Genomic DNA, 16569 nt, shown 5'->3' with positions numbered 1-16569 from the left:
CATTAACATCTGTGTACCAAGTCCTGTGACTTTGGTGAAGGCGCCTCAGTGAGTGGGTTGGAAGTATGGCTGGGCTCTCTCTGTGCGGTTTCTCACCTCAGCACCTCCTGCTGTCAATCCCTCTGCTCCGAGAGCCTGGCCCATCACTCACTCACCCCAGGGAGCAGTCGCTCTGAGCCAGCCAAAGGGTGAGAGCAGCCGGTGGCAGAGCTGGATCTGGAAGACAGTGTGTCTGTCTCCCCAGCTTCGTCTGACAGCTCTGAGCCCCCATCCCGCTGCCACCTTGTCTCCCATTAGCAGTTGGGCTTGTTTGTTTGGGTTTGATCTGTCTGTTTTGTTTAAAAGCTGTGGTCTTTACAGAGCAACAGAGCATCCGGTTTCTGTGTCCAGAGAAAAGGCCTATCTTTGTCATTCCCTCCCCCAAATGCTACATACCCATGTAGGAGGTGCCGGAGGGGTCCTGAGCTGACCTGGCTTTCACTGACACCTGTGGAGACAGGTCAGTGCTAAAGGGTTGAGTAGGGATGATGAGCCCTTGTGCAGGATAGTGCTTGTTAGGGTGTATACATGTGGCGAGCACAGGACAAGCTCTGAGGCCAAATCTCAGCACAGACCCCCCCCCCCCAGATCCTTCAGCTCAGCCTGGCTCCCAGCTTATCCACCACCCTCTACCCAGGGGTGTCCTTCCCCATCCTGCTGTGGGAGGAAAGAGTCAAGAGCATCTTCTCAGAACTGTCCTCCCTCTGCTCAGGCTCCTGCTCAGGCTCCAGCTCCCGAGCCATCCTACGCAGCATCCAGTTCCTGGAGCCTTTCCTCAGCCACCTCCCCTTCTAAGCCCCCACTCCCTGCCCTTCTAACCCTTAACCCAGGTTCACTGGGTCCCTCGGGGTTGAGCCTAGTCCTATGCCCTGAAGTCTCTCTACCCCTATGGCCTGATATCTCTACCGTAAATGCCTTTTGCTCATAGGAGCAGAGATCCATGGGGGAGGGGCAGCAGCTTTAAAGGTCATCTTCGGGAAGGAAGGGGAGGCCCATCCCCTGACCTCCCCCTCCTAATCTTTTCTTCCTAGTGACTCAGGCCTTAGCTCTCACATGGGGCCTGTCTACTATATAGACTGAGCTTCAGTCCCTGCGTGGAGAGAATGGATGGGAAAATCGGCAGACTTGCAGCAACAAGCCAAGCACTCCACCAGCCTCCTCTGTACCCTTTTACCTATGCCCCAGTGTTAGCTCTCTTCCCGAGTCCACCTCTTACTCCATGGCATATAGGAACCTATAACACTGTGCTCACTCTGCTAGCTCAGTGACCTTTCCAGGCCAGTGTCTCACACCTTGTTCCTGCCTGGTCGCAGTCTGACTGAGGGGCAAAGGGGGCTGAGAGGCACCTGCTCCAGCGCACAGTGGGAGCGCCCGGGAATTCAGCACCACAAGGTGGACAGCTCCGGGCCCTGCGGACCTGTCAAGAGCGGGATCTGCTGGAAGCTGCTGGAGGCGCTGGGCTGGGAACCCTGGAGAGGTCCGGCAAAGCGAGAGGTGCAGGCCAAATTGGGTGGCGGCGGTGGGGGTGAAAAGGACCGGGAGTCCAGAGGAACAGAGGAGGGGCTGGGGGCGGGCCCGGGCCGGGGGCGGGGCAGGCCGCGATTGAAAGCGGCAGGGCGGGCCGGCAGAGAGCGCAGAGCCAGCGAGAGAGCCAGCAAGCGGGAACCGGAGCCCCGCGCCAGAGCTGGGCGCGCCAGGTAGGGTTAGCCTGTGGTGCCGCCGTCACTGCCAACCTTTTTTAGCCCTGACCCCACAACCCCGGGGCCCCGCGGGTCCTAGAGTTCTGGAGCACCCGGGCCGAGACGTCCAGACAGCGCTTTCTGGGAGCTCCGGGAAGCGGGAAGACCGTCCCAGGCACCCCGCCTTTCTTCCCAAGAGAACGCACGCCCTGCATCGCGCTTTCCAGTTCCTCCTGCTCCAGCGTCCTCTGGTCCTTCTTTCTGTCTGTGCCTCTGTCTTTGTCTCAGCCTCTCGGGCTCGCTTGCCCTCTCATCAGATATTTGTGGTCCTGCCCCTCCGCTGCTGGACTCCCTGGTTCTGCCTTCTTCCCTGCCTCGGAGTCCATCAGAGCCTCCCCTGGGTTTCTGCCCCATCTGTGTTAATCTTCACCCCTGATTCTCTCTCCCGTTTGCCTGGCCGAGCTGCTTCTTTGGGGTCCTCTCAGGCTTCCTGTCCTCTGCTCTGGCATCAGCAGAACAGTCCAGGAAGAAACCGTAGTCTCTGTGGCCAGGACGGGGGTCCTTGAAGTAGTTACTGTCCTCTTTAGCTGTAGTTCCTTTCCAATCCTGAGGACCGAGAAGCCCCTCTCCCAGTCTGCATGATCTCAAGGACCTGCCTGTGTAGGATTAATGTAAGGTGGATCATTAGGTACAGATGGTCAGATGCAGGGAAAAAAGGGTGGGAGGGGAACTCTAAGGTCAGTCAAAGGCTGAGAAAGGTAGGGCTGGAAACGATTGTCTGCTGGGCTTGGAGTGAGTGGAGAGAGGCAGACACTCAGTCTCCAGCAGCTTCCTATGAAAAGCTAGGGCATCCACAGCTCAGCTCCAGTACTGTTTAGAGAGGTCTGACCAGGTTAATCGACCCCCATCTATGACATGCACATATATCCATCTGTATCTATTTACTCTGCTGACTTAAGACGTTTAATTACATGATACTTTCTCTGGGGTCAGTCCCTCCACCTCACTGGGATGAACATCTCCAGTCTGCTTTCAATTCTTAATCAGGAGACTTTGGGGACTGGCCCTTTAAGAACCATAATCTAGGACCCTGAATGCTCACCTGGGCTTTAGTTTCTCTTGGGCTGGAAACTCTCCCATAGAGACTCTGCTTTCTCTGTGGTGGGTCTTCCAATACCCAAACTCTGGGAATCCACGGCTCAGAATGGGAGCCAGAGCCCTGAGTGTGTAATTGCTATGGCTTCAGCTACTACAGTATTGGTCTCCTAGGAGGTTTGTGTAGGCCCTTTGGTGTATGTGGGATTTGGCAATGGCTAGAACCCCTGACCTCTGCCTGGGTCCCCACTCCTACCCTCCCTGCCTTCTGAGTTTGGTAGGGGCCCAGAGCCCATCTTTAGGCAAGATTAGGGCAAAGCTGAGACACAAACCTCTGGGGGTAGCCCAGGAGCTTCTCAGCCGAGTTAGTGACATCACCCTCCTCACGACTTCGGAGTACCTGGGAAGGGGATGTGGGGAGGTATAGAGTCAGAGGGGAAACTGGAAATAAAGGGGGCAGCCACTCTCTGGTTCTACTCTCTCTTCCCTGTTTGTCTGTCTCTCTATCTCTCTGCAGGAGCTGACCCCCTCCTCATCTCTCTTCCTGTCTGTCCTTTCCTGGCCCCTGTTTCCTCCTCTCTTTGCCTTTGCTGCTTCTGTCCTCACCCCTAGAAGACCCTGGTCTGCTGGACCTAGCCATCCCTTTTGGGGCCATGGAATCACTGCTTGGGTTTCTGGCACTGCTGCTGCTGTGGGGTGCCGTGGCCGAGGGCCCGGCCAAGAAGGTGCTGACCCTGGAGGGGGACCTGGTGCTGGGTGGGCTGTTCCCAGTGCACCAGAAGGGTGGCCCAGCCGAGGAGTGTGGACCTGTTAATGAGCACCGAGGCATACAGCGCCTAGAGGCTATGCTTTTTGCACTGGACCGCATCAACCGCGACCCCCACCTGCTGCCTGGTGTGCGCTTGGGTGCGCACATCCTCGACAGCTGCTCCAAGGATACACACGCCCTGGAGCAGGCGCTGGACTTTGTGCGTGCCTCACTCAGTCGTGGCGCTGACGGCTCACGCCACATCTGTCCTGATGGCTCCTATGCCACCCACAGTGATGCTCCTACAGCTGTCACCGGTGTCATTGGTGGCTCCTACAGTGATGTCTCCATCCAGGTATGTGGAAATCACCCAAACGGGCATTAGGAAGGGGAGCTGGGAAAGGTGAACCAACGTTCCTGATGAGCAGGGACTTCCTGGGCACCATGCATCTTTCTTTCAATCGTTTCTTACAAGACGGCAAGAAAGTTCCCTGGCCATATTGATAGGGTTGGTTTCTAGAGAATATGTAAGAGAAACTTCTCTTGTTGGGAAAGCAGAGAAAACAGAACCATCATGTTACACACACACACACACACACACACACACACACACACACACATACACACACACCCCTGATATTCAATGTCCCAAAAGGCTTATGAGGCAGCCTCTGAAATCAGTCTTCAAGACTGAATCCTGGCTCCCATCATACTGACTGCATGACTCTGGACAGGTTCTTTCTTCTTTTTCTATGTCCCAGCTTCCTTTTTTATAAAGTAGGATTAATAATACTTTCTACTTTTAGGTTCCCGGTAGAAATTTAATGAGACACTGAGCGCGTATCAAAGAGCCTGGCGGGTCATAGGGGCATAGTCAGTATGAGTTGCTGTCAGCATTAACCCATTTTATAGTCGAGGATCCCTTTCAGAGGGAAGCAGGTCATAAATCAGTGTGGTTGCAAAGCCAGAATAGGAAATCGAGGCTCTCAAACCTAGTCAGACCACTTCTGTCTGGATTTGACAGCGTCGACAAATAGAAGCCCAGAGCAGTCAAAGAAACAAGGAGGAAGAGAAGTTGCGGGGAGCATAGATGGGAGGGTACCCTAAGATCTTCAGGTGATGCAGAATTTGAGGGAAGGGGAAGGCTAGGGACACCATTGCTATCATTTGCTTTTCCACAAGGGGTCAGCAGAGGGTGCCCTGCTAGGCTCCCGCTATGGGTCTGGCTGACTACTCTCTGAACTGAACTGTGGGCCCACTTGGCAGCTTTGGCCTTGGGATCTTCCCCCTTCCTGACTGGATCTCCTCTCACCCATATCCTCTTCTGTCTGTGCTCAGTGTAGGTGCAGAGAGATCAGAAGAGGCTGGGGGCTACCTGGGGACCTTGGCGAGAGCCTCAATTTCCTTAGGAGACGTAGAGGGGGACTTAGACCCTGGCCTGGGTTGATGGTTTAGGAGAGATGAAGCTGAATCAAGAGTCTCGGGATGTAGGTGGGAACTAAATCATCTGTCTTGCTAATCCCAACTACTAGAGGTGGTTAGGTAGCTTCTGGGATGGGTGTGGCTACGCCAGCGCCTGAATCTGTAGCCCTGGCTTTGACAGGGACGGGTGGGTAGCCTCCTATGGACATCTTCAGAGGACTCTGGAGTGCTTTACCAGCACCCCCTTTCACAATTTCCCCTAGGGCCCCCATGTGTGTGTCTCTAGCAGCATAGTCACCTTGCTATGCTTTCTTAAGCCGCCCCTCTCTCTAGCAGGGCCACCCTTTAGAGTCAAGGCTGCTTTTTTTTTTTTTTTTCCTCTCCTAGCCTGGTCACTTTAGGTCCAGTCTTTAGTCCTTAGGTTATGCTGTCTCGTTAATGTTTGCTTCTCATTCCAGCCCCTCGATCTTGCATGTACTTCTGCAGCTCCCACATGCTAGACACTGATGCATAGTTGATAATCACTTTCAACTACTCAGCAGCCTGTGATTCAAACGTGAGAACCCACAGCACAGGGAAATTTTCATTAGAAGGGTACAGAGAAAGAGAGTGTGTGAGGAAATAGATATTTAAACTCTAGACTGTTGAAGAGCCTATACCCCAATGACAGGGTCTTCGCCCTCTTCTGTAGGGCCTGTGCTTTCATTTACCCATCACCTGGAGCTCTTGAATGAACCCCATTCTCATGGGCTATAAGGACCAAAGGTTAAGAAATGAGGTGTTAGGCAGTCAGCAGCAGAGTAGGGAACCTTGTTCATTTTAGCCTTAGGCATCCAGTGGAGACCAATGTGTGCTTCCAAGGCTATGTGACCCTTGGATCTAAGCCTTTCTTCCTGGAGTGACTTTTGTCCAACTTCTCAGGAGAATTGTCACTCAAGAAGGACTACCTGTAGCAGAGAGAGAGAGAGAGAAAGAGAGAGAGAGAGAGAGATTGGCATCTTGAGTATCACAGAGGCATTCTTTGTTCCCCTTGCCCTGCATCTGGTTCAGGTGCAGCACAAGGTCCTGTGTTTTCTCCCACCCAATCAGGGGAGGAGAGACACTATCCTCAGCTAGAAGACACATCCAAGTTCAGACTAGGGTCTTTAGATAGAGACCTCTCAGAACTGACTTGTGGTCCCCAGGTTCCATAAGTATGGGGGATGCACCTGACTCTAATGTTTGCTGTACCTTTCTCCTCCCTACCCATGCCCAGGTGGCCAATCTCCTGCGGCTGTTCCAGATCCCACAGATCAGCTATGCCTCCACCAGTGCCAAGCTGAGTGACAAGTCCCGTTACGATTACTTTGCTCGCACTGTGCCCCCAGACTTCTTCCAAGCCAAGGCCATGGCTGAGATTCTCCGCTTTTTCAACTGGACATATGTGTCTACGGTGGCATCTGAGGGTGACTATGGTGAGACAGGCATTGAGGCTTTCGAGCTCGAGGCTCGGGCACGCAACATCTGCGTGGCCACTTCTGAGAAGGTGGGCCGTGCCATGAGCCGCGCTGCCTTCGAGGGCGTGGTGCGAGCCCTGTTGCAGAAACCCAGTGCCCGTGTGGCTGTGCTCTTCACCCGGTCCGAGGATGCCCGTGAGCTGCTTGCAGCCACCCAGCGCCTCAACGCCAGCTTCACATGGGTGGCCAGCGACGGCTGGGGGGCCCTGGAGAGCGTGGTGGCAGGCAGTGAAAGGGCTGCTGAGGGCGCCATCACCATTGAACTGGCCTCCTACCCCATCAGTGACTTTGCTTCCTACTTCCAGAGCTTGGATCCGTGGAACAACAGCAGAAACCCTTGGTTCCGTGAGTTCTGGGAGGAGAGGTTCCATTGCAGCTTCCGGCAGCGAGACTGTGCCGCCCACTCTCTGCGGGCCGTGCCCTTTGAACAGGAGTCAAAGATCATGTTTGTGGTTAATGCCGTCTATGCCATGGCCCACGCTCTACACAACATGCACCGTGCCCTCTGTCCCAACACCACCCACCTCTGCGATGCTATGAGGCCTGTCAATGGGCGCCGCCTCTACAAAGACTTCGTGCTCAATGTCAAGTTTGACGGTAATAGTGCTGGCCAGTGTCTGTTAGCTTGCAGACCTTCAGTTCCATCGCTTGCCTAAGGAAACAGGATGGACCACAAGAACATAGTCAGAAACTGTGTCAGTTAGGGCAAAGGGACCATAAACAGAGGACCCCAGTTGGAGTCAGGGCAGAGGTTCCACTTTCTGAGAATCTTCCAGAAAGTGGAATCTGATCTGGTCTTGACTCTAGGAACTCTGTCTACTGCTTAGACATTACCTTCTAGTTCTTGGTCTTTATCTGCCTAGGGGAACCCAAGCAATTCGCAGGCAGAGTGAGAGTCCCAATCAGGGTAGGTTGAGGGTGAGCCATAGGGAAAACTTCTATTTAGGTGAAACTTCTATTATTAATCTTGATTTTTTTTAAAGATTTATTTATTATATGTAAGTACTTCTTCAGACACACCAGAAGAGGGCATCAGATCCCATTACAGATGGTTGTGAGCCACCATGTAGTTGCTGGGATTTGAACTCAGGACCTCTGGAAGAGCAGTCGGTGCTCTTAACCACTGAGCCATCTCTCCAGCCCCTAATCTTGATTAAAAAAAAAAAAAACCTGTTTAGGTCATGCTATGTAGCCCAGGCTTGCCTCCAACTCACTGTGTAGCCCAGGATAGCCCCAAACTCATAGCAATTCTCCTGCCTCAGCCTTCCGAGTGCTGGAACTACATTGTGCATTGCTATTATTTGTCCTCATCTTGATTTTTCTACCAAAAGTAGCCAAAACATTCTCAGAAGCAAAAATTAAAGGACCCTTTAAGAAAACCAACAGCCTCGGAACTACTGTGCTTGGCTTCAGGGAGAATCTTTGAGGGAGAAGCTACTGGGGCTGACAGAGTGTAGAATTAATCACAGGGCAAGACTTAGATCAAGAGGACAGTTGTCCTCAGCATCCTGCCCGTGGAGGTGGCTTCTAGGACCTGCATGGGTACCAAAGTCCGAGGGTGCTGATCCCTTATCTAAAATGGCATAGAATTTCCAAACAACTTTCACTCAGCTTCCTTTTGCCTTAATTAAATCATTCATGCCCCCGAAATCCAACTTGGGTCATTAGGCTTGACAGCAAACACCTTTATTCGCTTGATCCATCTCACCAGCCCATAACTAAATGTTTAAAACAAGTGTTTTTGCCAGGTATGATGGCTCAGGCCTGTAATCCCAGCATTAGGAGGATGACTGTGAACTCAAGGCTATCCTGGGCTACAGAGTGAGACTCTCTCTCTCTCTCTCTCTCTCTCTCCATATATATGTATGTATGTATGTATGTATGTATGTATGTATGTATGTATGTATATCTCTGCCCCCATGGTATGGAGTCAGCTACCTCTGTTGCTGTAGAGCCGTGTTGAACCTAATCCCACTAAATAGACACCCAGAGCTATGGTCGGATCAGGCAGTGTTAGGGTTAGTGTCTGGGCTTTCATGGAGCTGACGTGACGTCATTTTTAGCTTGCTGGGCTCTGTTGGGTAGAGATTGGTTGTGAGCACATGGAGGCCAGGAAGAAGAAATAGGGGCTGGGCAGATGGGGATTGGAATCCAGACAGCACTGCTCACTTCTGAGGTCCTCAGCATCTCGTCTGGCTGGACACCTGATTCCTCACTGGGATCGGGGGCGGCTGTAGTCCTGGTTCCTAAGCCTGGCTGGGTGACAGAAGGCTAGGGGATAGAGAGTGGCAGTAGCCATCCTGTGGAAGACTGGTTTCAGGTGACCCCTGAGGTTGGGATTCGGTTTGCAATGGACCAGTTAGGAATGACCGGGACTGAGGTGGGCTTAGTGGACTGTTGCAGCTAGAGGCCGGGTTTGGCTTTGGGATCTCTGTTAAGTTTTGGGGAGAGAGCTGTATTGTGTGTTGTGATACAGTTATTTGAAGACTAAGGTCTAAGATTTCGAGTCCTAGCAGGAGTTGGGCTTAGAGTGGGTGAGATTGAGTTTTATGCTGAAGTCCAGGGGTCATGGTGTGTTATAAAATGTCTTTTAGAAAAGTGGCTTGGGGGTTGGGGATTTAGCTCAGTGGTAGAGCGCTTGCCTAGAAAGCACAAGGCCCTGGGTTCAGTCCTCAGCTCCGGGGAAAAAAAGAAAAGAAAAGAAAAGAAAAGTGGCTTGGGGTAGGGTGGGGGCTGGAGAGATAACTCAGTGATTAAGAGCACCGACTGCGGTGGAGAAGCCGTGGCAGGACATGGAGGAGGATGTAAAGATCTCGCTCTGTGTATTTACAGGTTGTTATCAATGTTCTTAAGGGATGGATGGTACTGGGCTTTGTATGTTTAAGTGGGCAATTATATCTTACGAATTGGGTTAAAAAAAAAAAAAAAAAAGCACCGACTGCTCTTCCAGAGGACCCAGGTTTAAATCCTAGCATCCACGTGGCAATCACGGCTCTCTATAACTCCAAGGTCTGACACCCATACATACATACATCTGACAGGTATACACATACAGGCAAAACACCAGTGCACATAAAATAAAAACTAAATTTCAAAAGGACAAAGTAGCTGGGGCTAAAATAAGATGGGCTTCAGTTTTTCAGTGAGGTAATCTTAGCTCTGGGGTTCAGGTTCCTTCTGAGGGTGAGAGTTGAAGTCACATCAGAGGAACTCACTGGTCTTTCCTTCTCTCCTCCATTCCAGCCCCCTTTCGCCCAGCAGATACTGACGATGAGGTCCGCTTCGACCGCTTTGGTGACGGTATTGGCCGCTACAACATCTTCACCTATCTGCGGGCAGGCAGTGGGCGCTATCGCTACCAGAAGGTAGGCTACTGGGCAGAAGGTCTGACTCTGGACACTAGCTTCATTCCATGGGCCTCCCCATCAGCCGGACCTCTTCCTGCCTCTCGCTGTAGCGAGCCCTGCCTTCAGAACGAGGTGAAGAGCGTGCAGCCGGGCGAGGTCTGCTGTTGGCTCTGCATTCCCTGTCAGCCCTATGAGTACAGGCTGGATGAGTTCACCTGCGCTGACTGTGGCCTGGGCTACTGGCCTAATGCCAGTCTGACTGGCTGCTTTGAGCTGCCCCAGGAGTACATCCGCTGGGGTGATGCCTGGGCGGTGGGACCTGTCACCATCGCCTGCCTGGGTGCCCTGGCGACACTCTTTGTGTTGGGTGTCTTTGTGAGGCATAATGCCACACCCGTGGTCAAGGCTTCCGGTCGGGAGCTTTGCTACATTCTGCTGGGCGGTGTCTTCCTTTGCTATTGTATGACCTTCGTCTTCATTGCTAAGCCTTCCACGGCCGTCTGTACCTTGAGGCGCCTCGGTTTGGGTACCGCCTTCTCTGTCTGCTACTCAGCCCTCCTCACCAAGACCAATCGCATTGCTCGCATATTTGGCGGGGCCCGGGAGGGTGCCCAGCGGCCACGCTTCATCAGTCCCGCCTCACAGGTGGCCATCTGCTTGGCACTTATCTCGGGCCAGCTGCTCATTGTCGCTGCCTGGCTGGTGGTGGAGGCACCTGGCACAGGCAAGGAGACAGCCCCTGAACGGCGGGAAGTGGTGACATTGCGCTGTAACCACCGTGACGCGAGCATGCTCGGCTCACTGGCCTACAATGTGCTCCTCATCGCGCTCTGCACGCTCTATGCCTTCAAGACCCGCAAGTGCCCGGAGAACTTCAACGAAGCCAAGTTCATCGGCTTCACCATGTACACCACCTGCATCATCTGGCTGGCTTTCCTTCCTATCTTCTATGTCACCTCCAGTGATTATCGGGTGAGCGTGGGCTGCCAAAGTAGGCAGGGTAGAACACAGGACCTGGTCTTTCTGGCTGTCTCATTTTATCTACTGTTAACTCTAGAAGCTCCAAGACCAATGGACCCCAGAGAAAAGTTTAAGGGAGAAAGAAAGCCAAGAAAAATGTCCATGGAGGTGGGAACTTGCTGAGGGGGAAGGATGACAGGTGTCAGTCATGAGTGGTGCCAGGTGTCAGTTATAGGTGGTGCTAGGTGTCAGTCATGGGTGGTGCCAGGTGTCAGTCATGGGTGATGCCAGGTGTCAGTCATGGGTGATGCCGGGTGTCAGTCATGGGTAATGCCAGGTGTCAGTCATGCATGCTCTAACCTGAGAGACGCTGGGGTTGCAGAAATATGTTCCAGAAAGTGTAGGCTGTGCCTTGCTCCAGTGAAGGGTCATTTGGAGATGGAGGAGGGGATGGTTAACAAATGAAGAGCAGGAAAGGTAGGATGAAGAGATGCAGGCTGAGCTCAGGCTGAGAAAAATTGAAGTAGGTGACAGCTGTACTCCAATTGGTGGCTTTCAAGCAAACAGTTTGAACTGGCACTCAAGGGGTGTCCTCGGCTCCAACAAGCAACAGCTACTTCAGGTGAGATGACCCTGGAAGGTCTCTCTGAGGAGGTGGCAGGTGAGCTGAGCTCTGAATAATAAGAACATCATCTCGGTTAAGCCTCGTGACTCAAACGCCACAGCTCTCCTGTGTAACTGATGAAGACTCAGAAAGAGCTAGTCCCATGCTCCAGCCCTTCAGCTTGGGAGTCCCGGATGGGGTCTCAACAATGAAAGGGACAGGAGAACCATGGCAAAAGCCCTGGTGTAGGTCCATTCCCCAAGACAAAGGTGTCCTGGTACACTGCTGGGGTGGGAATTGCTGAGCTTGGCTGCTCGGTTTGCACCTGCTGGGCCACCTGCTAGGGTAGTGGAGGCCAAGGCTGGGGAGGGAATCTGGTCTGACTCAGCCTGCATTTGCATACGATTTGCATTTGCATGCCAATCATGGGCAGCTAAAGACTCACCAGAGATGCACAGTGGTCAACCACTAGTGCACACACCTGTGTAGGAGCACACATGCTTGCACATGTGAAAATGCATACACATTCCTTTAGGTACCTACAAGTGTGGGCACACACACCTTGGCACAACTAGAGCATACACACATCTTGCCCACGCATAAATCCCTCCCCACCTACAAACACTTGCGCATTCTCCTCTGCATGCTCGCTACCACACACATATGCCCACACTGAGATGCTCACAACTACACAAATGCACTCCATACCTGCACCCCTTGCATACTTATGCATACACCCCACGTGCATACACGCACCCTTTCCTGCTCATAACACAGCTGGGATTCTGGCGTGCCTCCGAAAATGATTAACTAGGGCTGACACTGTGGTTGTGATCCTTCTGTGAGGCTTGGTCAAAGGACTGTTCAGTAGATAATACCATCCTTCTCTGCCTCTGCCTAGGCAGGGGTCATAGGCCTAGGCCCAGGCACTTGGGATGTCTTTCTGACCTTCCTTGACCTCCCTTGATCTCCCTTGACCTTCCTTGACCTCCCTTGATCTTCCTTGACTTCCCTTGATCTCCCTTGACCTCCTTTGACCTCCCTTGACCTCCCTTGACCTCCCTTGACCTCCTTTCACCTCCTTTGACCTCCCTTGACCTTCCTTGACCCATGCACGCGCATCCCTCACAGGTGCAGACCACCACGATGTGCGTGTCCGTCAGCCTCAGTGGCTCTGTGGTGCTTGGCTGCCTCTTTGCACCCAAGTTGCACATCATCCTTTTCCAGCCACAGAAGAATGTGGTGAGCCACCGGGCACCTACCAGCCGCTTTGGCAGCGCTGCCCCCAGGGCCAGCGCCAACCTTGGTCAAGGTTAGCATCCTACACCCTCCCCTGCTGGGTCCCCTCTCCTGCCCAGCTCCCAGGCAGGAAGTTCCCTCCCCGGGAATGGGGCACTGTTGAGATAACACTGGACACAAGGGAGAGGCATAGGTGGGTGGTCACCTTCTTGCTGCCTTTTGGAGTCAGTCCCAACCTCCGGCTGCCTTTCCCTAGGGTCTGGATCCCAGTTTGTTCCCACTGTTTGCAACGGCCGTGAGGTGGTGGACTCAACAACGTCGTCGCTTTGAAGATCCCACACTCCTGCCCTGACATGGCTGCTCCCAAACCCAGCATAGACCCTCATCCACGACCAGGAGGAAGTTGGCTGGGAGCACTGCAATAACACCCACCCCATGCCTGCCCCCAGAGCCACTTACCCACCTCCTGGATTCCCAGCCCTTTAGGTCAGAAGCCAGAGTCCTTAGCTGGGGAGCCTCTGCAATGGCCAGTAACTGTCCTTGTAGCTATGCCCCGTGTTTGCCAGGCCTGGGACTCAGAGGGGGAGATGACCAGTGTCTACTGTGTTCTAGAACAGTGTGGCTGAGGACGACAGGCCCAACCCCCATGCAAAGGTGCTTCCAGACCAGCCCCTGCCCCAGGCCTTTTTAATTTTTTATAAGTTACTCTGGGATAGAGAGGATGGTTACTGTGGGGATCATTCCCTCCCCTCCTTACCCAGTAGTTTGTCCCGTGGTTTATTTTGTATTACCTGTAAATAAAGTGTCTTTATTTAAACGGTTTTTTAATTTTATAGACAGAGCCTCGTGTATACCAAGGTGACTGCAAACTTACTATGTAGCTGAGCATGACTTGAAACTTCTGACCTGCCTCTGCCTCCCAAGTACTGGGTGGGATTAAAGGAGTGCACATCGGGGGGTTGGGGATTTAGCTCAGTGGTAGAGAGCTTGCCTAGCAAGCGCAAGGCCCTGGGTTCGGTCCCCAGTTCCGAAAAAAAAGAGAAAAAGGAGTGCACATCGGGCTTCTGCAGCACATGCATGCAGTGCCCACAGAGACCAGAAGGGGGCGGCAGATCCCCTAGGACAGGAGTTACAGTTGGTTGTAAGCTACCCAGTCAGGGCTGGGAATTAAACCTGAATCCTCTGGAAAAGCAGCAAGTACTCTTAAACGTTGAGCCATCTCTCCAGCCCATTTATTTGTTTGTTTGTTCGTCTGTCCATTTATTTAAAAATAACTCTGACATGAGGATTCCCTCCTCAGTCTTCCACTGTTCATTCTGCTAATGGGTGTCATCTCAGCGCAGCCACCAAGGCAAACCCAACGCTGCTTCCTATGGAGGCCGAAAAGGTGTCAACTATCCTTCCCTTAAAGGAGCCATTGAAGATTGGTCAGCACCCTCTAGAATTGTCTGGTCTTCAGGAGACGGTTTTCCTCAGAGACCCAGCCTACGGTATGGTGTGGGGAGTGGGATACTAACTGTGGACTTTTCATGACAGGCTGACTGGAATTTGGACAAGCCAGAGCCAGGGTGAGTGTTTGACGCAAAAAGGAACCATCAATAACACACTTGGGACTGAATGTTTCCTATTCACAGGTACCATCGATAGCCAGAAGGGGGCCCACAAGGAAATGGTGAGGCAAGGGGCACAGACACTAGGGTGGAGAGGCCATCTGTGGCTGTCATCAGAAAAGGGTCCTTTTCAATCTCTGGAGGACTTCCTGCCTGAAGATTGCCGGCTGAGCTTGGCTGCCGCGGGCATCTCCCACGTTCACCATCTGGAGCTGACCAGTAGAGGGCTCCAAGGTGCAGCCTCGGCTTCGCTCCCTGGGCAGGCCTCTCAGCAGCCTCCCAAGGCCTAGAGGATGCGGAGCAGTAAGCTGGAAGAATATGGCTGCTGCAGGCAGGGGTTCGGTAACTCACGGGGACAGAAGTCCTGTGTGAGAACACCAGCCAGAGACATTGATTTTTCAAGCGAGCTAATTTACATCAGTGGGCTGGTGAGTCTCTGGAAATGTGGGTTAACAAGTTTAAAAAAGTAGAAATAAAGACAAGAAAAGAAAACTTCAGGGATGGCTTCTCCCCAGCCGATGTGTGGGACGGAGGGATGAAGGCAAGATGGGATATTTAGCTAGCTGTGGAAGTCATAAACAGAGAACGCCTTTTCTTTCTTTTTTTAACTCTTTTTTTTTTTTAAGTATAGATATATGTCCCACATGGCATTTGGGAAATACCTATACTAAAAGTCTTTGTTTCTTAGATAAAATAATAACGTTTTCTCATTTAACCTGAGCCTCTTGCATTTTTATCAGCTCAAATTGCCCAGACCACTCGAGTAACTAGAATAGAGGTGCTTGGCTGCCTGGTCCCAGAGAACCCAGCCTGGTTCCCAAGGACAAGTTACCAGGGTGCCTGGAGCAGCCATCTTTGTTTTCAGTCTGCTGTTTTCGTTTTTTTGTTTTTCCTGAGTCTCCTTGCCGTCCTCCATCCAGAGTGCATTTGATTTCATTTTGAACCCCTGGGAAAGCTATGAGCTCCCTTGTTTCTATTGCTGGTGGATTTTCCCCTCTAAAATAAACACGTAATAAACATATATCACCCCTATTAATGGTAACTAATATGGCTGTGTATTAGTCACAGGCGCACAGCCAGAGAGCTGCAAAGGTCTCCTGTAATGGAGAGTCTCAGTCTATCCACGCTACTGTGTAAGAGGAAAAAGAGCCTGAGGACTAGGAATCTGGAGAGAAACACAAAAATGGGCGGGAAAGCCTACAGCCCAGCTCTCTCTCACGTGCCCACGACACCCTTCTTCCCTCCCCGGCCCTTGTGGGTCAAGCTTCATGATTATAGGGCGACCCCTCCCCACCCTATAGTGTTGTATCGGTGCGTGCGTGCGTGCGTGCGTGCGTGCGTGCGCGTGTGTGTTCCGGGGAATAACTTAACCTATAAATCACTGGTTATAGGCTGGCAAGTTCCAAGACCTGCCTGTCTCCACCCCCCATCCCCCACCTCACCCCCACCCCACCCCCGTGCTGGATTAGCAGCACAGCAGCCACCACACTGACTTTTTACGTGGGCTAAGGACTGAACAGAGGCCCTCAGGCTTGCATCCCCAATACTTCCCTGTCTGACTATCTTCCAGCACCCTGGGCAGTGAGTCTTGGTGTTTGCTCCTCAGCTCTCAATTCTTACCACAAATTAAGAGACCAGACCATCTCTCATCCTAAGTCCAGCTTCCAGGCCTTAGCGGCCGGCCGGGGTTTCTGTCTCTCTTATTCTTCACTTCAGTGCCACATCCCACATCCCACAGAGCTTGACACGTCTTCTTGTAAGCACAGGAGCAGAGGTCCCTGCTGGATTTGTTTATGCGACACCATGGAGTCCTCAGAGCAGCCTGCTCATTCTAGGGTCTGAGGGCCAGCTACACCAAGCGCCTGTGACTCATCCCTGGACGTGTCCACCATGGTGAACTGACTGACGGTCTGAATATCACCCCCACAGGCTTTACTTGCAAGCCAAAGTTTGTGAGCGTGGGTGCTTCATCGATGCCTGTGTTCAAAGGCTCTCCCAGATCCACTTCTGTTCTTTATCTGTCCCTTTAATTGGCCTTGTGAAAATATCCAGGAAGCCCTTTGTCCTGTCTTTGTGGACCTGTATCTCACTCAACCATAAGCCACAGAACAGGGAGTCACAGAATGTAAGTCACAGGAAGAGTGACTCAGACATCTTTAGTTCCCAAGTCCTGGTATGTATGGTGAAGCAGGGGGATCGTCACATCACAAGGGCAGCTTTGCTGAGAGAAGCTTCTCCACATGCAAGCCCTGTCCAGGAGCACAGCCTTCAGACACTATCTCTGTCCAGTCAGGGCAGTGACTTTAGGTGGGGGGCGGGGCTCTAAAAGG

The 16569-nt window shown here is 52.4% G+C and overlaps 1 protein-coding gene across 2 annotated transcripts; it reads left to right on the top strand.

Annotated features, from left to right (window-relative positions):
* Positions 1–1674: 1674 nt before the first annotated feature.
* Positions 1675–14722, top strand: Grm2 (glutamate metabotropic receptor 2). 2 transcript variants are annotated; one of them, NM_001105711.1, is made up of 6 exons: positions 1675–1736; positions 3331–3916; positions 6239–7076; positions 9723–10798; positions 12522–12702; positions 12886–14722. In NM_001105711.1, the coding sequence occupies exons 2-6, from the start codon at positions 3467–3469 to the stop codon at positions 12957–12959; spliced, it is 2619 nt and encodes an 872-aa protein (NP_001099181.1). In that variant the 5' UTR covers positions 1675–1736; positions 3331–3466; the 3' UTR covers positions 12960–14722. The 2 variants fall into 2 exon arrangements, with proteins under 2 accessions (NP_001099181.1, XP_063120964.1); XM_063264894.1 differs by having other exon boundaries at positions 1688–1736; positions 3426–3916; positions 12886–13446.
* Positions 14723–16569: the final 1847 nt, after the last annotated feature.

This window comes from Rattus norvegicus, chromosome 8 (assembly GCF_036323735.1).
Source record: "Rattus norvegicus strain BN/NHsdMcwi chromosome 8, GRCr8, whole genome shotgun sequence".
Classification (NCBI taxonomy): Eukaryota; Metazoa; Chordata; class Mammalia; order Rodentia; family Muridae; genus Rattus; species Rattus norvegicus.
Note: the sequence above shows the minus strand (reverse complement) of the source record. Positions and strands in the feature narration are given on the sequence as shown.